Source organism: Hippopotamus amphibius, chromosome 11 (assembly GCF_030028045.1).
Source record: "Hippopotamus amphibius kiboko isolate mHipAmp2 chromosome 11, mHipAmp2.hap2, whole genome shotgun sequence".
In the NCBI taxonomy this organism is placed as follows: domain Eukaryota; kingdom Metazoa; phylum Chordata; class Mammalia; order Artiodactyla; family Hippopotamidae; genus Hippopotamus; species Hippopotamus amphibius.
This window is the reverse complement of record NC_080196.1, coordinates 83201192-83227163: the sequence shown is the minus strand read 5'-3', so window position 1 is coordinate 83227163 and position 25972 is coordinate 83201192. Positions and strand designations below refer to the sequence as shown.

General features: G+C 48.1%; 1 protein-coding gene across 5 annotated transcripts in view; it reads right to left on the bottom strand.

Moving 5' to 3' along the window:
- Positions 1–7444: 7444 nt before the first annotated feature.
- MTCL1 (microtubule crosslinking factor 1) overlaps positions 7445–25972 on the bottom strand; it is a 115860-nt gene continuing 97332 nt past the window's right edge. Inside the window, exons 9-13 of one of the 5 annotated variants that reach the window (XM_057698823.1) lie at positions 24538–24792; positions 19636–19920; positions 17775–17806; positions 15095–16586; positions 7445–9860 (exon numbers count right to left, since the gene is read on the bottom strand). In XM_057698823.1, coding sequence (XP_057554806.1) covers positions 9666–9860; positions 15095–16586; positions 17775–17806; positions 19636–19920; positions 24538–24792 — 2259 coding nt within the window. In that variant the 3' untranslated portion in view covers positions 7445–9665. Of the gene's footprint in view, positions 9861–15094; positions 16587–17774; positions 17807–19635; positions 19921–24537; positions 24793–25972 lie in introns of those variants that run through there. The other 4 variants (XM_057698822.1, XM_057698821.1, XM_057698825.1 and 1 more) reach the window with 4 other exon arrangements.

Below are 25972 nucleotides of genomic sequence, written 5' to 3'. Positions count from 1 at the left end.
AGGAAAAACTTATTGCTCTCCATAGTGGCTTCACCAATTTACATTCCTACCAACTGTGTAAGAGGGTTCTAGCTCCACACCCTCTTCAGCATTTATTATCTATAGACATTTTTTGAAGGTTTATTTAATGTTTTTTAAAATTTTATTGAAGTATAGTTGATTTATAATGTTAATTTTTTCTGTGCAGCAAAGTGACTCGATTATACATATACATACATACGTGTGGGTATGTATACTTTCTCATATTCTTTTCCATTATGGTTTGCCACAGCATATTGAATATAGTTCCTTGTGCTATACAGTAGGACCTTGTTGTTTATTCATCCTATATGTACTAGTTTGTATCTGCTAACCCCAAACTCCCAATCCTTCCCTCTCTACCCTCTGCCCGCCACCCTTGGCAACCCAAAGTTTGTTCTCTATGTCTGTGAGTCTGTTTTTGTTTCATAGATCTGTTGATTTGTATCGTGTTTTAGTTTCACATATAAGTGATGTATATGGTTTTCGTTTTTCTCTTTCTGATTTACTTAGTATGGTAATCTCTAGGTCCACCCTTGTTGCTGCAAATGGCATTATTTGATTCTTTTTGATGGCTGAGTAATGTTCCATTGTATAAATGTACCACATCTTCTTTATCCATTTATCTGTCAATGGACATTTAGGTTGTTTCCATGTATTGGCTTGTCTTGTAAACAGTGCTGCAATGAACATAGGGGTGCATATATCTTTTCAAATTATAGTTTTGTCTAGATATATGCCCTGGAGTGGTATTGCTGGATCATATGGCAACTCTAGTTTTTTGAAGAACCTCCATAGTGGCTGCACCAATTTACATTTCCACTGACAGTGTTAGAGGATTCCCCTTTCTCCATACCCTCTCCAGCATTTGTTATTTGTAGACTTTTTAATGATGGCCATTGTGACCAGTGTGAGATGGCACCTCACTGTAGTTTTGATTTGCATTTCTCTAATAATTAGCGGTATTGAGCATCTTTTCATATGTCTATTGGCCATCTGTGTGTCTTCTTTGGAGAAGTATCTATTTAGGTCTTCTGCCCATTTTCCGATTGGGTTGTTTTTTTGTTGTTGAGGTGTATGAGCTGTTTGTATATTTTGGAAATAAAGCCCTTGGCGGTCACATCATTTGCAAATATTTTCTCCCAGTCTGTATGTTGTCTTTTTGTTTAGTTTATGGTTTTCTTTGCTGTGCAAAAGCTTACAAGTTTGATTAGGTCCCATTCATTTATTTTTGCTTTTATTTCTATTGCCTTGGGAGACTGACCTAAGAAAATATTGCTGTGATTTACGTCAGAGAATGTTTTGCCTGTGTTCTGAGGTGTCTCATCTTATATTTAGATCTTTAAGCCATTTTGAGTTTTTTTGTTTATGGTGTGAGGGTGTGTTCTAACTTCAATGATTTACATGTGGCTATCCAGCTTTCCCAACACCACTTGCTGAAAAAAACCTTTTCCCCATTGAATATTTTTGCCTCCTTTGTTGAAGATTGACCGTAGGTGTGTGGGTTTATTTCTGGGCTTTCTATTCTGTTCCATTCATCCATATGTCTGTTTTTGTGCCAATACTAGGCATTTTTGATTACTATAGCTTTGTAATATTGTCTGAATTCTGGGAGGGTTATGCCTCCAGCTTTGTTCTTTTTCCTCAGGATTGCTTTGGCAATTCTGGGTCTTTTGTGGTTCCATATAAATTTTAGTATTATTCTATTTGTGTAAAAAATGTCATGGGTAATTAGGGATCACATTAAATCTGTAGATTGCCATTTTAACAATATTCTTCCAGTCCAAGAGCATGGGATATCTTTCGATTTCTTTGAATCATCTTCAGTTTCCTTTAGCAGTGTTTTATAGTTCTCAGTGTGTAAGTCTTTCACTTTCTTGGGCAGGTTTATTCCTAGGTGTTTATATTGTTTTGATGTGATTTTAAAAGGGATTTTTTAAACTTCCTGATATTTCATTGCTAGTGTAAAGAAATGCAACAAATTTTCTGTATGTTAATCTTGTATTCTGCTACCTTGCTGAATTTATCAGTTTTAATAGTTCTAATATGGAGTCTTCAGGATTTCTATATAGAGTACCATGTCCTCTTTATATAATGACAATTTTATGTCCTCCCTTCTGATTTGGATACCTTTTATTTCTTTTTCTTGTCTGATTGCTGTAGCTAGGACTTCCAATACTATGTTGAATAGAAGTGGTGAGAGTGGGCATCTTTGTCTTATTCCAGAATTCAGTGGAAAGGCTTTCAGCTTTTCACCCTTGAGTATTATGTTGGCTGTGGGTTTATTTTATTATGTTGAGATATGTTCCCTCTATAGCCACTTTGGTAAGAGTTTTTTTAATCATAAATGGATGTTGAATTTTATCAAATGCTCTTTCTGCATCTATTGAGACAATCACGTGGTTTTTGTTTTTTTCATATTTATATATGCATTCCCATTTTTTGACAGCTACTCCAGTTAGGATGGGCTAAGTTGTGCTCCCTTAATGAACAATTCCCAGCTCTCAGTGGCTTGACACACAAGGACTTATTTGTCCTTCATGCTACATATTTAAAGTGGGTCTGTGTATGACATCCACTAAGGGGCCCAGATTGAGGGACACATGCTCCCATAATGGCTGAGGCAGGAAAGGAACATAACAAGTGGTGTATTGGCTCCTAAAACTGTCAGCAGAAAGTGACATATGTGACTCTTGTTCACACTTCATTGGCAAAGAGCCACACCCAACTTCAAGGGGAGATGGGGAAGGGTGATTTTTATAATGTGCTCAGAAGTAGATGAAATATTCACAAACAATTTTAATGACTACACAACAAAATTCACATGTATCTCATTTTTGTTAGCATTACCTCAAGAAGGTTGGCACCTTTTCAGAGTCTAACTCATAAATAGGCAAGAACCACAAGACAGCAGTGTAGTGTATCTTGGTGGCTGGTGGCACTAGGAACACTTCCGCAGTGAGAGTCTTTCAGTGGATAAGAGTGACTCTCCATGTGACGTGCTGTAGCAGATGGGTGTCTAGGAAGGAGAAGCTTGCTTTTTGGATAGGGCAGCCCTTATTATGGGGTAAGTATATAGAGATGGATTGGATGGCAGGTCTTAGGGGAGGTCAGGATGGATGGGCTACTTTCACCGTTTGCTTTTCTTCCCAGTAAAGCTTAGCATGGTGTCACATTCGATAAAAACACCAGTTCAGTGTACAAAAGCAATTGAAAATAAATTTGAATCTCTTTTCAGAAATGCCTAAGGAGCATTGCATGCACAACCTAGGCAGTACTTCTTGAAGCTCTCTTTCTCTCAGTTTCTTTCCCTTATCATTTTCTGCAAGACTCTTACCTTACAAGTCAGCGTGAGATCTTCCTAGACCATTCTCCCACCCACCACCACCATCACTCCTCCGCCCCAGTCCCAGGCAGAATCAATCCCTTTCCTGTGCCCACTCTACATTTATATATACTATTACAGCACATATCATATAGTTCTATAATGTGACATTTATGTAATCATATTACTTAACAAATCTTAGTGCCAGGCACTGTTCTAAGTGCCTGACAAGTATTAGCTCATCCAGACCTCATAACTTACCTACTAGGTGATGATTATTACCTCTATCTTGCGTGCAGAGAACTGACTTAGGGGGCACAGGCAGCTTTTCTGAGGCCATTTGGTAGAAAGTGGTGAAGCAGGATTTGAGCCCAGGTAGTTGGCCACCGTTGACCAGGTGATGAGCCTTTTGGGGGCAGGTGCGTCACGTTTATGTTTGAGTCCCCACAGGTCCATCCAGTCCCTGGTCACTAGGAATGTTTTCTAAGTGAAGGAGTGCAATATTCAAAACTGTCAATGGACCATAACTTGTTTAGCCTGTTTCCAAATTTTTCTGTGTAACTTGTGCTGTTATGAATCTGTTGTACAAATCACACTGATTTCACTGGAGTTACCCGAGGTAAACTCCCGTAAGTGAAATGATTGAATAAGCATAAACAGTTTTACAGATAATTGCTTAGTCATTCTCCAAAAATTTGGAAATCAGAATTTATAATTCCACCAGCTATTTTCAGATGCACCTACTTCATCCTAGTCCCTTCAGTGCTTTGTTTTTACTTTAATCAGTTAAAATCACATGTACGGGGAGGCTGGAGCTGATGGATAATGAGTGGTGACTATCCCAGGATTCCTGTGGGGATTGTGACGTTTGGATTCCTGGTGCCCTGTTGAAGTTTATTAGCTCACCAGGAAGTTATACAAGCTTCTGTCTTTGAAATGGACTGGGTTCATTCAATCTAATGGACAGAATGGGGCCTGGAATAAACAAAGTTGGCTATCTTTGTGTTCCCATTCCATCCTTTTATGTTATGTTGTGTAACTGGGTGCTCCACACCCTCCCCCGCCATCCACACACCCAGAGCCCTCTGTTCCCCCCACCCCCCATAAAGACAACTTTAAAGAGCCAGGAACCCAATTGTACTAAATCACAAATGACTGACGATAGTTTAGAAGTGCCAGCTTCCTTTTACAGAAGGAGCAGACCTTAAAAACAAAGAAAAGAGGAATAAGAGGCTTGCTGTGTGACTGTGCCCCGAAGGGAAGGGGGCTAAGAGGGGAGACTGTTCTTGGCCCAAGGCCACGGACCTAGCCTGAGAGGTGGCTGGAAGAATAAGTAAGGGCTTGGTTCAGCTTTCATCTGAACAACTGCAGGAGATTCTGGAGTTTGGCAGTGGGTCCCATGGAATCCTCAGCAGCAGATCCTAAAGCCCAGCTCTTAGTGGCAAGCCTGGTGGTGCAACGCTAATAATAACAGCAGCAGAAACTGTCAGAGCCGCCAGCCAGGCTTCTCTGGGCCAACGCAACAGCCTTCTGTCGGGAAGCCTTCCAATCTCTCCCCTCCTTATCCTCACACCACAGGAGTCTTCTAGAAAGAACTCCCCAGCTTAATATCTTTCAGTGGATCCCCCACGCCCACCCAGCCACCTAGCGTAAAAATCTACTCTTCCCTGTGCACCGCGAGGCCTCCCCTTCCCCCTCTCAGGCCACAGCACCCATCCTTCACTTCCAGAACACACAGGCTCAGCTCCCCTTCCCCACTTTGCACCAGCTACACCCTCTGCCCAGCCGACAGCTGCTTCTTGCCCAGGACTCAGCTCAAAGGGTATCTCCCCAGGGAAGCCTTTTAGTTAGCTACGCTCCATCACACTCACACCTGTTTACTGCGTGTCTCATCACCAGGACATAAGCTCTGTGAGAGCAGGGAGCCTCCTGTTCATTCCTGGTTGGAAGCTGGTGTTCGCAGCTCTTAGCACAGTATCTTGCGCACAGTGGGTACGCAGTAAACCTAAATCCTCACACGTCTGGGAAGTAGGTGTTGTTGCTATTTTTCAAATGGGTCTTAAAGAGGTGGCCTAAGGTGCATTACTTTGTGTTCAAATCAGGATTCAAATCCAGATTTCTCCACTCTGAGTGGAGTGGCCCAGAGTTTACTGAAGACCCAGTGTCCTCAAATTCACTCAAATGGCCAACTTGCTTATGACTCAGCCAGATTTCCTGCCATACTAGTTTGCAGTGCACACTGCATCGAAGAATGATGCTGAAAGGACTAAATGCAAACAAAAGCAGAATATGCACAGGTGGGCCCTGGAAACAATGTTTGAGTTAAAGACGTCAGAGTGCCTCAATTCTGCGAATTAATTAACGACTGTCCTGATCTTTCATTGTAACGTGCTTCCTTTTAGGGATGTTCAAAGCTGTTTAAGGTAAACAGAGCATTTTCTTTTGTTTTAAAAATGAATAGGTAAACAAAATGTAGTAATCCATTCAATGGAATATTATTCAACTCTGAAAGGGAGGTACTGACACAGGTTACACTGTGGGTGAACCTTGAACTCATCATGCTGCGGTGAAGGAAGCCAGATGTGGCCACATTGTGTGTGAGTCCGTTTATATGAAGTATCTTGAATAGGCAAACCCAGAGAGACAGCAGACTCATGGGTGCCAGGGCTGTGCGGAGGGCTGTTTAACATGTATTTCCTTGTAGGGTGATGAAACTGTTCTGGGATTAGACAGTGGTGATGGTTGCACAACACTGTGAATGTTCTAAATGCCACTGAATTGTGTACTTTAAAATGGCTAACATGCCAAGTTTTATGTGTATTTTATCACAATTTAAAAAAAAATCAGTGAATTAGAAAATAGAAAATGATAGTTGCCCTTCTTAGCTATTTTTTGAACAAAATCAATACGCATGACTCTGGCAACTTTATAAAAAAGTGAGTGAAACACAGATGTGCTAAAAATTAGAATTATGATATACATGGATTTTTTTTTAAAAGACACATAATACTGAAAACCTTAACAAGATTACCTTTTCATCAGAAGAGAAAAGGAAAGTTGCACTGTCGCTGCCCCTTGCCAGACTGACTGAAGTTTGGTGAGGTCAGTCTGGTGGGGCGAGACCAGAGGGCAGGGCACGCCTAGGGTATGTGTGAGAGAGAGAGAGAGAGAGTGAGGGCTCTTAGCTGGGTTTGAGGAATCTGCTTCTTTGTTTAGGACATAAAAGCAAATTGCACATTAAGGACGGCAGGTGGGGACATGAACAGACAAGCAGCTGCTGTTACCCATTCAGTGCCTCACCGTCCCTTTGGACAGGAGCGTAGAAAGTGATTTCATCCTCTGGTCTTTTTTGCAAAAGTTGGAGTGGTTCCACAGTAAATGGACTCAAGAATACATATGCCCATCCATTAGAGAAGTGGATGGTTGGCGAAGTTCCAAACCGCTTTCAAGGCACTGGTGCCACTGACGTGGCCCTGTCCCTGCAGGCTCTGCCCTAAGGGTTAGAGGTCTTCATCACTGCCTCCCAGCACCTCTGCTCCTCCTCTTCCCCCACCCATCAATCTCTCCTGCCTTCCCAGTTAAATCCTGCTCTTCCTCCCAAATCCAGCTCCAGCCGTGCTTGACGTAGGGTTTATACCATGCCATTTCTGCATTTTATATTTCTGCCTGGGCTCCGTCTCCTCCAGCCAGAGAGCAAGTTCTGTGATGGCCGGAAGCTTTCCTTATAATTCCAGGGTGTCCCACTGTCACGTTCAGGCTTTTCCCTGCCTTCTAGGCACTCTCCCCTTTATTCTAACTGCTCCGGTGTTGTCCTTTGCTGGGCCAGTCTGGCAGTGACAGGCTCAGGGTGAGACAAGTGAATTAAAGCAGACCCATGAGATTCTTCCGTCCTGGGGCTTTGGCTGGTGCTACTGGTAAGAGATCTTCTTTCTCTAGGAGTTGCTAAGCTAGTAAGAGCCTCTGGGGACCAGGGTTGCCAACTCTTAGGATGCTTGTCTGAGAAGCCACACAGAGCAGAGCAAAGCCGGGAGACAGGGCAGGTCCTGATGGGCAGGATGCGAGTCCCGGATTGTGACTGTGCTGGACGCTGGCACCTTTCCAGTTGGGCGCACCAGCAGCTTGCCTCCTTGCTTCCAGCTGGGAGAGTGCTGATGCATCTCCCAGCACGCTCTGTGGGCAGGGGCTGGGCGTGGAAGAAATAGTTGTCTACAGCTATGTCTAGGGGGTTAAGTAGAATATTTATTTTTGCATTAAAAATTGTTATTGTGGTAAAATATACACAACACTCACCGTTTTAATCCTGTGTAAACACAGAGCTCAGTGGCATTAAGTAAATTCATATTGTGCAACCGTCACCACCATCCATTTCCAAACTTTTTCATCTTCCCAAACTGAAACTCTCTCCCCATTAAACACTATTCTCATTCTTTCCTCTCCCCAACCGTTATTTTACTTTTGTATCTATGAATGTGACTACTCTAGGTACCTCATATAAGTGGAATCATACAGTATTTGTGACCGGTTTATGTCACTTCGCATAGTTTCCTCACAGTTCATCCACACTGTAGCAGGTGCCAGAATCTCCTTCCTTCCTAAGGCTGGAGAGTACTGCAGTGTGTGGATGGACCATGTCATCCGTCAGCCATTGACAGACACATGGGTTGTTTCCCCTTTTTGGCTGCTGTGAACATAGGTGAACAGATATCTGTCCAAGCCCCAGTTTTCAGTTCCCCTGGGCGTATACCCAGAAGTGGAATTATTGGATCATGTGGTAACTGGTTAACTTTTTAGGGAACTATCAGGCTGTTTTCCACAGCAGCTACAGCAGGCTCCAGTATCCGACAGTATTTTTTGTTTTTCTAAAAAAATATTTAGTTTAATGGAACTGCAATAATGCTGTGAAAATAACTTATGCCATTAGCTGGTTTGTTACTGAAAAGATCACAGCCAGAAGCTTTGGCCTGAGATGGTTCTTGCTTTTGTTATCAGCACCGCTTCTTCGTAAACTCCTACTTATCAAACACTGGCAGCTTGGGCTGCATCTCAGTCCAGGAGTGGAAATGGCCTCTCCCACCTTCCAGGGAGGGGAGAGGATGGGCACATTCTGACTGTGGGTAACCATACTCCTCACATCCCCTCGCCCACCCATTTTGGCTTTTTTTTTTTTAAGCAAAATTGTAGTTGCCTGTTAATGTATCCCAGGATGCCCTGCAAGGCCGTCGTGCAGTCACAACGCATCCCAGTCAGATACATGAGTGGCTGCATGACCGCACCCCGCCCCAAAGGTAAACTTTCGTGAGAGCCATTAGGAGAAGATGGAGGGTGCATGAGACACAAGGTGCGGGCCGGCGCCGTCCTGTAAAGGCTTTATTTCTTCTTCTTCATTGTCTCATACAGACTCCGAGGCATCACCCTCTCTTTCCATTTGGTATCCTCAGGACTTCCTGTAATGTTTTTCCTTAGACAAGGACATGTGGAGTAAACACTGTATATGGCCTGTTAATCTTTTAACAATAATTTAAAAATGCCACTGCTGTCGTATCATTAATGCGAGAAGACAACGATAACAGTACAGTACGAGGGGTGCACACGGGATCACAGCGCGACAGAGGACGCACATGGAGGCGGGGCGGCACCACAGCAGCGGTATGTACATGCACCCCAGTGCTTCGAACCCAGAGACATGCAGGTCAAGAAGAATGTGGATTATGTAGCGGATTTGGGCAGCCTGGCCGAGGCCTCTGCACCTCCCAGAACACTGCCACCTAGCCCCTCCGAGGCAGAGGAGATCGGCCTTGTCTGCCGGCTTTTTCATTACAAAAAGTTCACTGAATCAGACAGTCTGAAGCATTTCAAAAATTCTTAAAAAACAAGAACACTGACAAAATAAAATTAACTTAAAACACTCTAATTCAACGTGGAAACAAACCAAACCAGGTGTTAACAGTGCAAATTTAACAGAGAGGCAGTCAGTATCACGCGCGAGGGTGTTCAGAATCTCTTAAAATGTACATCTTTAAAACTGTTTTTAAATTTATATCTTATTTACCTTTTTTTGTTTAATATACTTTCTGTAAAAAAGATGGAGACAAAAATAGTTTTCTGAGCTATGAAAAAAAGTTCTTACAGGCACGTTTGCTGTTTCATTCTAGAAACATCTCAGGTTCACAGGTTGAACATTCAGCAGCTGTTATTTTTTTAAAAAACATTCTTTGACCTTGGGAAAACCAGATCTCTCCTTTTGGGGCAGAGTTCGGTTGGTGATGACGGTGTGGTTATGCAGTTACGGTGAATTATTCCGGATAATCCACGCAAACCTGCATCACAGGTGCGGCTTCTCCCCAGGCAGCTCCTCGTCACCGAGATCCTCCAAGGAGGTTGGGTCTCCAGGTGATGGAACCGGTGAGGCAGTGGGGGAACGTGGGGCCCAACGGGACGGAGGGCGACGGTTTGCTGGTCTCTCGGGCCTGGAGAAGCAGGATTCTAGGGATGGAGCTAGTGCGGAACAAGGGAGCTCCTTCAAAGCCGAGGAAGAGAAAGACAGGGTTTTACTCAAGACAGGTTCTCTGGGAGGTGATTTCCCCCAAACAAACGTCTCAACAGATTTAAGTGCAACAGACCAGGGTGTCTACAACTTCTGAATGCTAACTTATAAGTTGCTCACAGAGAATAAGTTAAAAAGGTAAGAATTCAACATGAATGACCAGTGATGACAGCAATGAGAAGATAGCAAGTTATGATGAAGACGTGACATGAGATGGGTGTGTGAACAAGGCACCTCTGGAACTGGGCTGCTGCAAACGGAAGAGGGGAGCCAGAGGCATCAGTGGTCTGTACGGCCCAGTGGCCCTGTTCCCACCTGGCTGGGCCCATCATTTTGGCCTCCTGAGCCACCTAGTCAGGTACAGTGGCCCGCTCCTAAGAGGCCGGCCACGAGGGGACCCATGACTCCATCCGGCTGCACCAGCAATGGGGCTCATCTTCAAACCAATTCTGCTACCATTTATTCCAGGTTGACTGGCACTGGGTTAAAATCCCACAGCATGGAGATGGCATGGCGCTGCAGGCACAAACTTTAATTTAGGGGGTTTTATCTCATGACGCTTCCTGGCAGCAGCAGTTAAAAAGTGGAGCCCAAGGAGGACTTCCCTGGTGGCACAGTGGTAAAGAATGCGCCTGCCAATGCAGGGGACACGGGTTCAAGCCCTGCCCTGGGAAGATTCCACATGCCACGGAGCAACTAAGCCCCTGCGCCACAACTATTGAGCCTGTGCTCTAGAGCCCGTGTCTACTGAGCCACAACTACTGAGCCCATGTGCTTCAACTATTGAAGCCCACGCGCCTAGGGCCCGTGCTCCACAACAAGAGAAGCCACGGCAATGAGGAGCCTGCACACCACAATGAAGAGTAGCCCCCTCTCTCAGCAACTAGAGAAAGCCCGTGTGCAGCAACGAAGACCCAGCACAGTCAATAAATAAAATAAATAAATTAATTTAAAAAAGTGGAGCCTGAGGGTGCTGGTGTTCCTACGCTACGGGCTCCTGCACCTTCTGAGGACCAATAACCCCAGGGCCAATCACCTACAGTCCATCCGCTCAAGGCCACTGCTCCTTGTTTTAGGTTTTAGAGACTATTGAGCTACTGGTCCTTACTCTGCACGCCAAGACAAGGGACACCCAGACTTGGGATCTGCGGGCACAGAGGTGTAGACAGCTGTGGCCTGAGGACACAGTGAGTTCTGTCTCCCCAGACGACACCCACACAACAAGAGGCTGAGCAGGAAACGACTGCGATGAACAACACAGAACAAGGACCCTCAGAGCCACTCAGGAAGTAAGCCGAAGGGTGTGAAGGGATGTGATGAAGTCAGCAGAGAGACAGGGAGGGAGAAGATGGAGGGTGGGGCACAGGAGAGGTGAGGGCATGGTGGCCGCCCAGGGCAGCAGAAAAGGAGCATCCACACACACACACACGATGACACTAATGACCCTAGATCTGCTGGTGGCATTGTAATGTGACTACAGGAAGGCCTCATCAGCAAAGCACTTATACTAATGGAAACCATGACAACCAGAAATACCTCGCCTGTGAAAACACGTCAGCACTGAAACAGCCAGAATTCAAGGAAATGTCCTCACTACCCCAGCTCAGGGGACGAGGGATGGCAGCTGGGGAATCTACTGCTTTGGGTGTCTCAGATGTATGTGTGTGTGTGTGTGTGTGTGTGTGTGTGTGTGCAGGCTGCGGGCATAGGATCTTTGGACACCACTGCGGTCCGTTTCTACCTGGCTGATGCTCAGTGACAGATTCTTCTATTAGCTTGTGCCACCTCTTCACTAGCGTCTGTGTGCACCCCTGGGGAAGCAATGCTGTGTGGCCATGAGCTCAAGGGCACAGAGTTCTCTTTAGTATCGCACTGGCACGTACAAGCAAGCGATGCTTTTCCCGAGGAACCCCCGTCGTGGGCTCTGCGGGCATCTCATCCTTGCAGCACCTCTTCCGGAAATGACCTCTGGAGCCATTCTTTGTCATTTTTCTTGGGGCACGTGTTTCATATTTGAGAGCCAGTTGTATGCGTGATTATATCCTCGATCAGAAACAAGGTTGGTACTTTCTCACAAGCCTCAGTTCAGGCTCTGAAGGTAAGTCTGCGGTTTGGGGGCAGGGATGATTTTGTTTGGTCAATTAACACAGACTTACTGAGCACTTAGTACGGCACCTACGGTGGCCACTGGGAAGGACAAGGCACATTTGTATTTACTCCCTCTGGTGTGGTTGTTGAAAAAAGAAAAGCCTCATGGTCACACCTCATCACAGCACATGGCAGTGCACAAGCGCAACTGGAACGTTGGTAAGTGGGCACAGGCTGACAGGCGCCTCTCCGGCCCATGCCCCTTCACCCCTCTGGGAGCATACTGGCTGCAGACGGCCCAGGAGAAGGGAGGATCTCAGCACTGAGCAGTTGGCACCCGGGGGCAGGTGGGCACGTCCAGGCCTGCCGTCTGTCCCTGCGGGTGGACCCCGGGCCAGCCCGGAGCAGATCTGCCTGGACAGTGCGGTCTTGTTTCGCGGGTCAGGTGCCAGCCCCCAGCTACACAACAAGCTCTCCAGACAGTGTGGAAAGAAGGAAGAAAGCACTTACGGCACGAGGCAGGCAGGGCTAGAGTCCCCAGGGGGCAGTTAGTAAGACAGTTTGGTTCTGGACAGAACAGACAGACAAAGAAAAGAAAAGCAAGTAGGTTGGAAAGTAGTTTTTTAAAAAAAGAAGAACAGTAAAGGTTTAACGTCAACAGGCCTGGTGGATAGCCATCCGGAGAAGCAAGGTCCCACAGAGGCAGGCACACAGGCTGGTCCCTGCCCAGCCAGAGCAGGAGGGGCTCTCACGACAGAACAGCTACAGACCTCTCCCTTCCGCTGGCTATTTTTCTCTTCTTCCCTAGCTGCCCTTTGGCATTTAACATTTCCAACACCCTATGACTGCTGTTTTTGAAACAGAGCCCATGAAACAGCCAGATTGTTTTATCACAATGACCAAATGACTGTGGCCCAGACTGAAACTTTCTCTTCAAATTTTCCACTGAGACATTTCCAGGTTATCCTCTCTCTCCACACCAGACCTCCTGTTCACAGCTTCTCACTGCATCGTGCGCTGATGCTACGTCTTCAAGAGAAACAGAGGAGTAAGTAGCTCGTGGGGTGAGAGTGAGGGGAGAAAGGGGGTTTCCTGCTGTGCCCATTCCTGGCCAGGGAGGCTCCGTCACTGCATCTTGACGTCCCAGTGAACACTCCAGGAAAGATTCCCCCACGGGCTCAGGAGGTGGGAAATCGGAATTCGTTCTGCTGATTTTGAAGTGAAAAAACTATCACAAATCTAGGGAGGGATGGGAAAAGGTCTCCAACGGGCCTAATTTAGTAAGTCAATTCAGGTGAGGAATAATTCCACTGGAGTCTAGAATAAGCCACATTCCAACAGTAAAGGGAAAAAGAGCCCACGACATTTAAACATTGCCCGTGAGAGCTCCATGCTGGTTCTGAACCCCTGATACCAGGCCCGGGCCCCCTTTAAACCGGCCATCACCTCTTCTGGTAGTAAACACACACCAAGTGAGAAGAAAATCTAAACAGACATTTTTCAGAGGACCAAAGTGGGGCAGGGGGCACAGCTTTGTACGGATAAAGCCATTTTCAAGCCTTGGTGCTGTGATTCAGTCATTAAACCATTTCCTTTATATTCTCATAGACTGCCTGCAGCATTCATTCGTGACTCAAAGCATTTTTAGTCCCTAAAAATGAACTAGTCTCTAATATAAACGGACACCACAGACAAGCCAGTTAATGCTTCGGGACAAAGTTCTCATTCCATAATCCAGCTAGACTCCCTGCAGCTGCAAACCACTTACTTACCTGAGGGGCCAGGAGGGACGGGGTAACAGATGCCCGCAGAAGACACCATCTGTCACCTGGGACACTCGGCCTCCTTCCCAGAGCAGGCAAACAGCTTTATCACCAAGACACATCCCTTTGGCAGGCATGGGCCACAGACCATCAACATTAGGGTGAACCACGTGGCATCCCCATTTCTGTAGGTCACTGGCAATTTCACGTGGTTTAATCTATTTCAGATTTAAACTATATGTTGAGTTATATGCCCCTTGGTGGCTTATACTGGGAAGGCGAGCGTTCCTTTTCCTGTGGTGGGAAACGTGGGGCAGCAGGTGGATCAGGTGACACAGGAAATACACCTGCTCCTCTCCTCAACTGTGCAGCTGGGGCTGCAGGGCCTTGGGAGGGAGCAGCAGGAGCATGTATCTGTCTCTCTGACCTTGGCCAGCTGCTGTCTGCCCAGCCTGGAGAATGTCTACCTGTGTCTGGGTGGCACTGCGTAGAGGTTTTGCATCTGCATTCCCGGTGGGTCAGGCCTCACTCACCCCCAGGTCTACGCATAAGGGTGTCTGTCTGAGGGCTGGGAAACGTCCTCCAGCACTGCGTGAGAGGTAAGACAGACATCAGCACTGTTTCAGCCTTGGCATCATCATCTGGCTTTGCTTTATTGTGCTCATTCTTACCGTGGCCCAGTAATACCACGTGTGGATATGATCAGAGCAGAATTGAAGGTCGACTGATTTGCAAATAACCTTAAGGGAGATATAGTAAGTGATAATACGTGTGGCCACAGGTAACGTGGTAATATTAGGTGATGCGTAAGGGGATGAGGGTGATATCATCGTATGAAGGCAAGATTCTGACCTTCTCCATTGGTCTCACCCAGTTTTACTGCTAAGAGAACTCACACACACAGAGGGTTTGTGAAATAGATGTGAGCCTGCTGCCCGTGCTGGGATCCAGACACCCTCATTAGGGGTCCTGATGAGAGGTGTTCTCTGTCCACCCTGTCACACCCTCTTGTCATCACACACATGCTCCCAGGACACACACTCCTACAGACGGAGGGCAAATACAACCCTGAGTGGAAAGCCTGAGAAACAGACATGCGTGGATCACGGAGGCCAGAGCGGAGGACCCGAGCCAGTCCCTGAGCTGCGTAAAGAAAACCGTTTCGTGGTCCTCAGAGGGCCGCTGACAGCAGTAAAACCAAGCTGTGGCCTAAGCAGCAGCTGGGGCTTGTGTTCCTGCCTGCTCCATCCTCCCCGAGGCTCCTGAGCTCACAGGACCTGCTACGGCCCCAGGCCAGTCAGGCCCACACCAAGGACGAGGGGTACAGGGAGGGGTGGGGTGCTCGGCCTCTGTTACCTCGATGGGCCCTGGCTCGGCTCTGGCCACCGCTTCTCCCACGTGGCCGTCGCTGCCAAGACTGGGGGGGCCGTGGGCGGCCTGCCTCCGTTCCTCCTTTAAGGCGTGTTCCAGCAGCTTCCGGTGGAGGATCCGGGCGACATTCTCGGTGAGCGTGTAGCCGGGGGGAGCGGACAAGTCCTGCCTCACGGGCGTACCCTCTCCCCCTTCCTCCCTGCACATCTCTGAGCCTCCCCCGACAGGGCTGGGCGAGCGCCCCCGGGAGCTGGGGCTGGCGTCCTGGCCCGGGCCCAGCTCCGGCCGGGGCTCTGCCGAGCGAGACCGACCGGCGGCCCGCACCCCCTTCTGGAAGGGGTCCTGCACCACGGGGCTGTGGTCGATGATGCTGAAGAGGCTGGAGAGGCCGTCGTTGATGGCGGTGTGCACGGGGCTCTCCCGCGTGGTGGTAGAGCGGGCCCAGGCAGACTCACCGCAGCCCTTCGGGGCCAGCCCGGGGGACGTCCTGCTACTTGGCTGGTCCGCTCTGGGGAGGGACTTCCTCTGCAGCTTGGGAGACCCGTACTTGGGGGAGCAGCACGTGCGTTCAAACTTGGCCTGCACCTTCTCAATGGCGGGGGCCACCTGCCTGTTCCTGAGGCCGCGGGAGGGAGAGGACGCGGGTGTGGCCCCCCCTCCTGCCTTGGGGGTGAGACACTTGTGGGGGCTGCTGGTGACAGCACTGCCCCGCAGGGCTTCGGTCTGCAGGCTGACGCTGATGGTCTGGACCGTCTGCGTCCCCGTGGTCCGGGACCCGTTGGTCTGGCAGGCCATGTCCTTGACCAGAGGCTCTCCAGGGCTGGCGCAGACGGTGCTCCTGATGGAGAAGGCCACCTCCTTCATGTCGTCACTCAGGTTCTTGGACATCTCCAGGCTGTGCAGCGGGGAGGAGAAACCGAGGGTGCTGTCAAGGGGCCGCAACCCAGCCTCTGTGTAGTCTCGGGGGTGCCTGGAGGGGGCACAGGGCCACCTGCTAAGCACGTGTTCAGAAGGGCCCCCCTTGGCATCCCCCAGGCCCCCTCGGGCTCTGCCCTCGCCGCCCGCCGCCACGACGCCGTCCAGCCTCCGGACGGCGGGCGGGCTGTGCAGCACCCTCACCCCGGCCTGCTCGGCGCAGACGAGGCTCCGCGGGGGCTGCTTCGGGCAGTGCTCCGGGCTGGTCACGGTGTCAGTGGTCAGGGTGATGCTCGTGGTGAGGTACCAGGAGGAGTCGGAGAAGGGCTCGGTGCCGGCCTCGGGCCTCGCCTGCACCCCCTCGGTCCTGTCCGCCCAGGGGTCTGGGGGCCTGTCGTCCCAGCTCTTGCTGTTGAACTCCTCGATGTACTTGAGGTCATCTGGGGACAGGGGTGGGGTGACATCCTCCTTGCTGCTGGTGGCGGGCAGGCCCTTCTCCGGCAGGAAGGGAGAGCCGTCCATCAGGCGCTGGAACTCAGACATGGATGACACGGACACGGCCCTGGGGAAGGGGAGAGCAGAGGAGTCGGCTGGCGCTGGTCGGGGAGCCACAGCCCTGCGGCCCTGACCCAGCGCAGCCCGTGTCCTGCCTGCACGCGCAGGGCCTAGGTCTCCACCCAAGGGACCTGGACACGGCCCAGCTGCTTGATGTTCTCCGCCCCTAGGCTGACCCTCTGGTGTCCAGTGGGCTTTATGCTCTGGAATTGCTGCAGGAGCCTTGGACGCGTCAGAAGTTACTACAGCCGGCCCTCAAAACGGTGGGGGCGGGGTGGGGCTCTAGGGAGTCAGAGCCAAGCGCGGAGCCCCGTCGACAGGGCTCCCGTTCAGCCCATGGATGCTCCACAGGAAGAAGGGGAGGCTGGCTGCGGCCTGGCCTCGCCGTCTACCGACGGGCCCCTTCGAGCTGAAGCCACAGGAGCGCTCATAACACAGACGTGAACGCACCACAGTCCCCACCCGAGCCGGACACTGGGGCGGGGGAGGGAGAGACGCTGCCACAAAGTAACTGTGACCTGACGGCCTCTGTCAGCTATGGAAGGTGTGGAGGATGGGGGCAGTGGAACGTGTGATCAGGCTGGCAAATGACTTCAATACCATTTCTAACAGACATCCCCTCTGGCCCTGCCCAGACCCACCCCCGGGCTCAGTCCTCCCCCCATCTCTGCTCAAACACATTTGCTTATATGTGCCTTTTCAGTCATGTCCTGCCATACAAATATGGGTTACCAGAATATGTGATTATGAACACCAACTACTTTATATTTAAGGATTACTGCCAGGAAATATTGTAATAAATCTTCCTAGGAGAGCTTTTAAATGGTCAGTCTATAAAATGTCTCATAGCATATCAAGGAGTTTTTCCAGGCTTTAAATTAGAAGAGAAGGGTTTCCAGGGACTTTTCAAAACCTGTTTAACAAAATCATCCCCTTATAGATACACAACTATAACCACACAACTCTTACCATGACACTAACCCACACGTGAACACAGCATAACGCTGGCCTTTTTGTTGCTAATAATTTAAAATACCGTATTTATGAAATAATAAAGCAACTACTTATCTAGAAGTTTTACTCTGGAGTCATTTTTGGAGAGAGTGTCACAGTACCCTGCAGTGACAAGATGGAATTTTAAGACCAGGAGGTTTTTACTGCAGCAGTCTACTGTCGTTTCATCAATCTTACTTACCTTTGAAGATTTCTCTTGTAATTTTCTTCTTCCTATAAAGAAGAAATAAGTACATCTGAATCAGTTAATGATGGCTGCCTGGGAGCCTTCAGGGTGCTGAGTGGTTTGTGCTGCTCTTAGGACAATGTACATGGAAGCCACGTCTGGGCCAGGAGTGCCTCTGCCCCTCAGCCCTTTGAAGTATTAGAGTAATGACACCAGAATCCAGGGTGAGGAGGGGTCAGAGCTCCTCCATCCAGGGAGGGCCCACAGGAGTGAGAAAAACTGGCCGTAAACTGTGTCACAGAGTGGCTGGCTCTCCTGGGCTGCTCAGAGGGCATCGTTAGGCACGTGAGCTTCAGAGCTGCCTTGTTAGTGACTAAACAGTCTGTGTGTATGTGTGTGTGAGAGAGAGAGCGCACACACACGTGAAGGGGAGCTGGAAGAGGAGGAGGAGGAAGGGAAGGAGGGGGAAGGGCAGACGAGGGTGGGAGCGAGTTAGGGGAGAGACATCCCTTGGCCTCACCCTGGCTACAGAGGTCAGCGTAAGAGGTACAAACTACTACATCCAAAATAAATAAGCCACAAGGATGTACTGTACGGCACAGGGAATGCTGCCAGTATTTTACAATAACTATAAATGGAGCACAACCTTTAAGAATTGTGAGTCACTATGTTGTACACCTGCACCTTACATGGCACATCCACCACAATAAAAAATGCCAAAAAAAAAAAGTCCTTAGTTAGAGCACTCTTAGTTTTAAACGTTGCCCTTGGGAACCAGGGAAGTGACCTCTGCTCAAGAAGAGCACAACACGCACACAGGATCCTCCTGAGGACACCCTCGTGCGGACCTGGTCCTGAGAGAGCGAGGCCCCAGCGAGCCTTCCAGGGTAACAGGACTGAGCCCTGGCACAGCAAACCGCCTGAGCATTCCCCAGGGAGCCCTGGCCTCTTGCTGCCATCAGCCTGGCCACCACTGTGAGATGGCGCGTGAGATGCTGCCACTAGATCCCTGGGGTGGCATGCTGGCACTGTCACCTCTGCTGGGTACAGGTGCCTGGGAGAAGGCACTTGACCTCACCGACCCATGACAAAGGGTGATGCCCCCGCTTCAACAGCCCTGCCTGACAGGCACACGTGTCTGCTGAGCCTGTGGGGCAGGTCAAATGACAGGTGCAGCCACAATGAGATTGGCTCACAGGTAATGATAACTAAAATCAATCTTTAAAACCTGGTTTTTAAAAAGTCATAACCAGAAAACCCCAGTGCTGTGCTGTGGAGATTTCTGCACAGAGCTAAGCTCTCTCATGTGCTGATCTAAGTTACATAGGTTTCTAGTGTTGGATTTTTTCCCCTTTGCATAAATAAGGTATTTGTTTTGTCATTGGTTAGTGACATTTGCTACTTCCAACATTAGTACTTTATTTAAAGCAGATGTTTTTTGTTATTAACGTTTTATGGACTCAGAAGACCGTGCTATGATTTTAAGAAAAGTTGCAGCTGTACATTTCCCAGGATGATCTATTGGGTTGGCCAAAAAGTTCAATCAGTGAATGAATATGTTGTTCAATAAAGTTCTTGGTGAAAATGAAAAATGTCCTTTATTTTCACTTAAAACCAAACAAACTTTTTTGGCCAACCTAATAGTTCCTCCTGTGCTTCCCTGGACACTGCCGTTCCTAAGACTCCCATTCACACAGGACACAAGCCCTGAATTTCTGAACCTGAGACATGTGGCCAGGTGAAGCGGGAGCCTGGGGTCAGGCCACCAAGCAAAGCTCTCATTTTTACCGACCCGAGGCCGCGATGTGCAAAGCCCAGGGCCTGCCAGCCACCTTGGGTCCTGCGGCAGGTAACCAGCCCCCAAACCCAGGCTAACCTCAGGGAAGCAGTTCCTGAGCTCCCTCTGGGCCCCGTGGGCCGGAGGCTCCTCTGGCTCATCATCCAGAGAGAGGGCGTCCAGGTAGAGGTTCTCCCGGGCCGAGCACCTATCCGATTCCTTCAGCTTGGACAGCGGCCGGTCCTCAAATGCACTGGAGTCGGTGTCCATGCAGGGCCACATCCCTGTGGGGCGGGGTGCCCGGGGGCTCCCTGGGTGGATGTCGCCTTCCGTTCGATCACAGAGGAGACCTCCACCTCTCCGGGGACTGTTTTCCTTCTGCAACTTGAGGGTTTTAAAAGTGAAAACGATTAGCCTCGCTTTTCTGTCTGTTGCTCCCCTAAGATCATGGTTTCTCCACAATTTGGAATTACACATGGTCCATCTGAAAGGCAGTGAGAAGTCTACATTCTTAAAAGTTCTGACCTTCATTTCAAAAATAATACAGCACAAATGCGTTTAAAAAAAAAAATCACAAGTTTATCTGGACTAGAAAAATCTGCATTAACCACACTCTGGCCAACTCCTTCTGATGAGAATATGTTAAGTTTTGAGTACTGTGCTCACAGGAAATTATACATTTATTTTTTTAATCTAACATTGCCAAATGACACATTCAGAACTCCCTTTTTACAGTTACCTTCGGAACGTAAGGTATACTCAATGGAAAGCCATCAGTGACGGCAAACTTCCGAGGGTGAGTTTGATTTTTCTAACTAGCAGAGTTTCCTAATAACAGCAGGGCATGGTCTCCAGATCATTTGGAACGGGTCCTACACAAATCCCGAGTGATCGCCTGGGCTGTAACCACTGGGTGTCGAAAATATCTTACACTTTGCTTGAGAGGATTAAAATTTCACCACAGAGGTAATTAAAGATCTGGAATGACTAGAAAACTACAAACATGAGCCACAAAGTTTGGATTCGTGCTTTCCCCTGACTTGGTAAATGCAGGCAGCGGCAGTGGGGAACCTCAGGAGACCTGCGACCACCGTGTGCGGCAGGTCTTCTCAGCTCAGTGTGTCCCCCGCCCTCTGGGGCTGCGGGAGGCCTGCGGGGCCGAGCCCACCATAAAGCTCACGGTTGCTCAGCGGGACGACTGACTTCCCTGAGCCTGCGCGACTCCCCCGGCCTGGGGGCACTGATAAAGGTCTCGTCACAGCACCGGGGGGCCTTCAGGAGGAGCCGCGTGGAACCACAGGGACATGCATGCATGTGGCACTGTCTCCTCGGAGGAGCCCCGAGGGGGCTGCCCTGGACCCTCCCAGGCTCCCCTCCTTGCCTCCTCTGGAACAGGCAGGAAGCATGGGTTCACAACTCACTCCCGCACTCCACTGCGCTGGCTGCTCTTTGGACTTGTCCTCAAGGACGACAGAAGCAGCAGCACTGAGACGGTGCCCGGAGGCTCTGACCCTTCCTTGGAAGCACATTCATTTACACTTTAACAAAGCATCTTTCACAAACTACACCTTCTGTCCTAACTAAAACCTTCATCTGCAAGCTGGCTAATTGTGGCCTGTGTGTCGTCAGGAACAAAGCCACATGGAGTCATGGGGACAAAAGACTTTTACTCATTTCTAGTAACTTCTGAGGTGGCGGAACCAGCCTCAGAGTATTATCTTTATTTTAGGAGAAAGATGGGGATTCAAGCAGTTGGAGCTTAAATGTTAGAGTTCGAGGCAGAGTCCCTGTTGAATCAGGGAACAAGCAAGTCACCCGGGTCTCGGCCCAGCCCTCTCTGCTCTCTCCCCTCTCCCTGCTGACACAGTTCTTTTGGACACAGTTCTTTTCAGTTCTCTTAAAGATGCTAAATACTTTCTTTAAAAAAAAATACAGTCTATGAAAAGGAAAGCTTTTCATTATGTTCATCTAACGCATGTCAGTGAGATTTAGTTTCAACATATGATCATCTCCAAGCTATTTCGGGCACAGAATTAAAATGCAAGAATCACATTTGAAGCTGTAAACGTGCACAGAGGGTGCATGTGGAGAGGGGGAGAATGACTACAGGGGAGAGCTATGAACCAGCACATTCTCACTCAGCAAAGTGGGGTTTCAAAAATAAACCTGGCAGCTTAGGTTCCTCAAAGATGAGCCAGACTGGTCTGAGCTGGAGGCATCTGCTGCCAGGATGCCTCTGCGGTGCTGTCACAGCATAAAGGTCCCGAAAAGTATAGGGTTTCCCAGGAGCGTCGTTTCAAACCAGGCATCAGCACCTACTGTACTCAGAGCCCTGCAGTAGAATGACTTGTAAAGCAAACACCAAGTTTAAAAGATTTGCATTTCAAATAATGTGGGCAACGATAAACCCTTGAGAGTGTCACCTTACCTGAATTGGTCAACAAGAAAAAAGGTTACTTTGTGCACAGGTTTTTAAAAGAACAGCCTTTCATGCTGTAGAGGTAACTGATTTAAGGAAGTCACTGGAAGAAGAACTGAGTGACACGTGAGCTTGTCTTTAGTTCCTTAACACAGCCAAGTCCTAGTCTCTGCAGGCTAACTGGGACTGAACAAGTCAGAGGAGAAAGGTAGTGTGGCTCCAGCAAAATTAGCTCTCACCCATCAGATCTGGGCTGAGACAAGAGATGCTGATAAGACATGGTGTGTGTTACACAACCTTAATCACCTTCCCACAGTCATTCATCGTATCAAATGCCTCATATGGCACAGAAATTATGTAGGAATTCAGTGCCACCGGACAAGCATGAAGCATGTGTTCTCAAAGTGGAAAATGGATTTAGTGTTACTTCTTTCTTTCACCATCTGTATTAAGTCATCACAGACAAGGTTACTCGGCCCACCACGTAGTCAGATATTGAGGGGCACACACTGTGAAGAGTGTTCGCCTACGTGTCTTGTTTATCTATGGAATGTGCAGCTAAAAGTTAAATGAATGAACAGCTCAATAACTGATGAACAAAATCTACATACACTACACCCTTTAGCCAATTTCCTCTTTTACAGAGAATGCCTATAACCACTTTTCCTAGTCTTCAGTATTGGGTACCGTGATTTTTTAAATGTCAAAATATTTGGGGGAGAAAGGCTGGATTTATTTTTGAAAGCCACAGTTGTATATCTGAAGCATCAACAAACCCTATTCTAAAAACAGCAGTGAAATCATTGTCCAAAGCCTGTGGGATCCACCACACAGATTTTAGGAATAGATGAACAAACACCCAGAAACCACATATCTCAAGTCCATTTTGCTCAAAAATATTAACCTTGAGGACTGAGGTTCTGAGGCTGTCATCCTGGTAGGACCATGGCAACAGGGACACTGGAAATGGGGTTCAGCCCCCACCCACTCATCTTTCCAAACACAGTCTTAAGATGAGGTGGCTGCTCATCCCTAGGGCATCAACTCTTTGAATGTTGAACATCACTGGCTGTCTTACTAATTGTTCCTTCACTAGAAATTCCTCATTCCCCAAAGTAAAATGAAGCCCTTAAAGACTTAACTTACATCCAAGGTGTGACTTCCAAAATGAAGCCATGACAAGACCAACAAGCCTACAGCCAACGGGCAAAGAGGATGATGACGACGGCCTTGCTGGGGTACAGGAGGGACAGTGAGTGGTCCTGGAGGGGAGGCCAGGAGAGACCCTCCCTTATAACGAGGAAGGTGCCTGGGGGAGCCGTGATACCAGTTAACTAACATTGCATGAATCGTGACCACTGTGTAAGAGTACATGCTGCTTCTGCCCCTACGATTCCCACCCAACAACTGATCCTCTGCTCAGAGCTCAGGCACACGGGGGTTTAAGACAAGATTCTTCTCAAGTGCCACATTTCTAGGCCAAACAGGAAGTGGCCAACTTTCCTTTGATAGAATGTGGAGAATTCTGAAATGAGCCAGATCATCTACCAGCTCAGTGACTCAGCGATGTGAGTAATCAAACCCAGGAAGAACGTCAGGCCTCTTTATCTGCTGTTCACTTGCTTCTGCTCAAGGTTTCGGAGCCAAAGGCTGCTGGTCCTTTCCAGTTCTCTCCCACCCACCCACCCCCGCCCGCTTCTCAGCAGTGAGCAGAAACAGACCTTCGCCACTGCACCTGCAGAATGCAGGTCCCATGAACAGGGATAATACAGCACATTTTCCAAAAGGCAGCATGGGTATTTGTAATAGAATAATGAGGTTATTTTTCCTGCATTCAATTTCTTATTGATTAATTTATAAGTGTGACAGGCTGAAATAAAGTGTATGCTGTGTAAAAATCCAGCCAGGAAAGAATCCCAATCCCTTGTCAATTTCATAAGAAAATTTAATTTGTGCACCGCTCAGGCAGGACTGCAGCTGCGCTGTCCTAAGTCTGACGCAAGGCAGGGAATGATTATCTGTAGAAAAACAACTCCCCTTCTCCCACCAAATTCATCTGCATTTTTGAATTGTTTGTTTAGCTGAAGATGATGAACTACCAGTCACCTCCCCTGATTGTGTCCCATCTAATCACAGCAGGTGCAAACAGCCTGACTTCCTACTGAATTCAGCAGTTTCTTTACTAATGGACAACAATTCCATTCAAGCTGGAGCAGTCACTGTGACCACATCTTTAGTGGCAGGCTTAAATGCTAGTTTGCTTTTTTGGCAGAAATCGGTTTCTAAGACCTGAAATGACCTCATCTTTCAAGTTTAGTCTTAAACATCTTTCAAAAGTTACCCCCCACCCCCAATTGTCTAGATACAGGAAGTTACCCACAGACTTTGCCATGAAAAGATATGTGTCTTGGGAGGGCTGAGCCTAGGTCTCCAACACCATAACTCCTAGGACTTCCTTCTCTTCCTCTGGAAGCCCCTATATCAGCCTGATGCAGCAGAGACCTCGAGCTGTCTCATTTTCCCTTCTAAGTGTTCTGATTTCCCTGTCAGTTGTCTGCCCCTCCTCCCTGGGGTGTCCTCACCTGTTCGATTCTCCACAGGAGCTCCTTCTCCTGCCTCCCCCACTCCTGCCGCTCCCGGTCCAGGCGGTCGAGAAGCTCTACCTTCTCCCGGTTCCAGTTCTTCTCACTGTGGTGGATCTGCCAGCGCAGGTCCATGACCAGCCCGTGACTGTCCGCCAGGAGCTTCTGCTGAGCCTCCCTCTCCTTCCTGAACACCCCTTTGCTGTCAGCAGGGGAGCCTGGGTCTCCAATGCTTTTCTCAGTCTTCGCTTCCAGCTGTCAAGGAGAACAGACGTAGGAACTTAGTCCCGGACGATCTCGCATTAGTAGGTGAAGAAAATCTCAGTACATTCACGTATTATCCCTGGAAACAAGTTTAAACCAAGATCTGACCAGTCTTACAGAGGCAACGGTTTTCATCTTTAAAGTCCTAATTATGAATATCTAACAGAGTCACGCAGAAGGTGAAGCATGAATCCACCCAGCTTCCCAGTCTGCTTCTCGCTCTCCTTCACAACTTTGAGTCACCACATCTCTTGCCTACCTGCTGTACAGCTCCTTGAGGGCAGACACGTGTCTGTCCCTACATCCTTAGCCCCTGTGTGGAACCTGGTAATGGGGCAGTGATGGAACCTAGCAGTCTGTGATACAGACATGTCAAACACCCAGGAGGTTAAAGACCAAAAACAAACAAGCAAGCAAAAGAACTCCCATCTGGGCAGCACATGCAAACTGCTGAAAACCAAAGAGGAAACCTTGGAGGCAGACAGATTAAAAAAAAAAATACAATGCATATGGAGGCACGTGGATGAGAGTGACAGCAGACCTCTCCTTGGAAACTATGCAAGTCAAGGGACAATGGCGTGACCTCTTGAAAGGGCTGGAGGGGAAAAATGTTGATCTCAATATGATTCTATACTAAGCAACAACAACTTTCAAAAATAAAGAAAGAAAGGCTTTTTCAACAAGTAAAAACTTAAAATTATTGCCAGCAGACTTGTATGTCAAGAAATGATACAGGAAGTTTTTGGGCAGAAGGAATATGATACCAACACTTTGATCTGCACAAAAAATGAAGAACATCGGAAATGACCTAAGTAAATGCAAATATAACTCATTTTCTCCTATTTTTAATTGCTTTAAAATACTACTGAGCATCTAAAGTAAAAACAGCTGCAATGTATTGTGTTTACAGAACGTGTAGAAGTATCCTGTTGATGGTGAATGTGATAAAGAAAGAGTCAGGAACATAAAGATGTGTCCTTTTTCCTATTCTAATTCAGTAGATCCCATGGACCCACCATGTTAACCCATTCAATTCTAATGTTTTCTAATCCATTCTCTAGCTCAATACCAGGATAACTTCTTAAAAATGCAAGTCAAAATGATTTATTCCCATGATAAAATCAGGATTAATGTTCCGATTCTTTGGACATTCTTCTTTCCACTCATATGT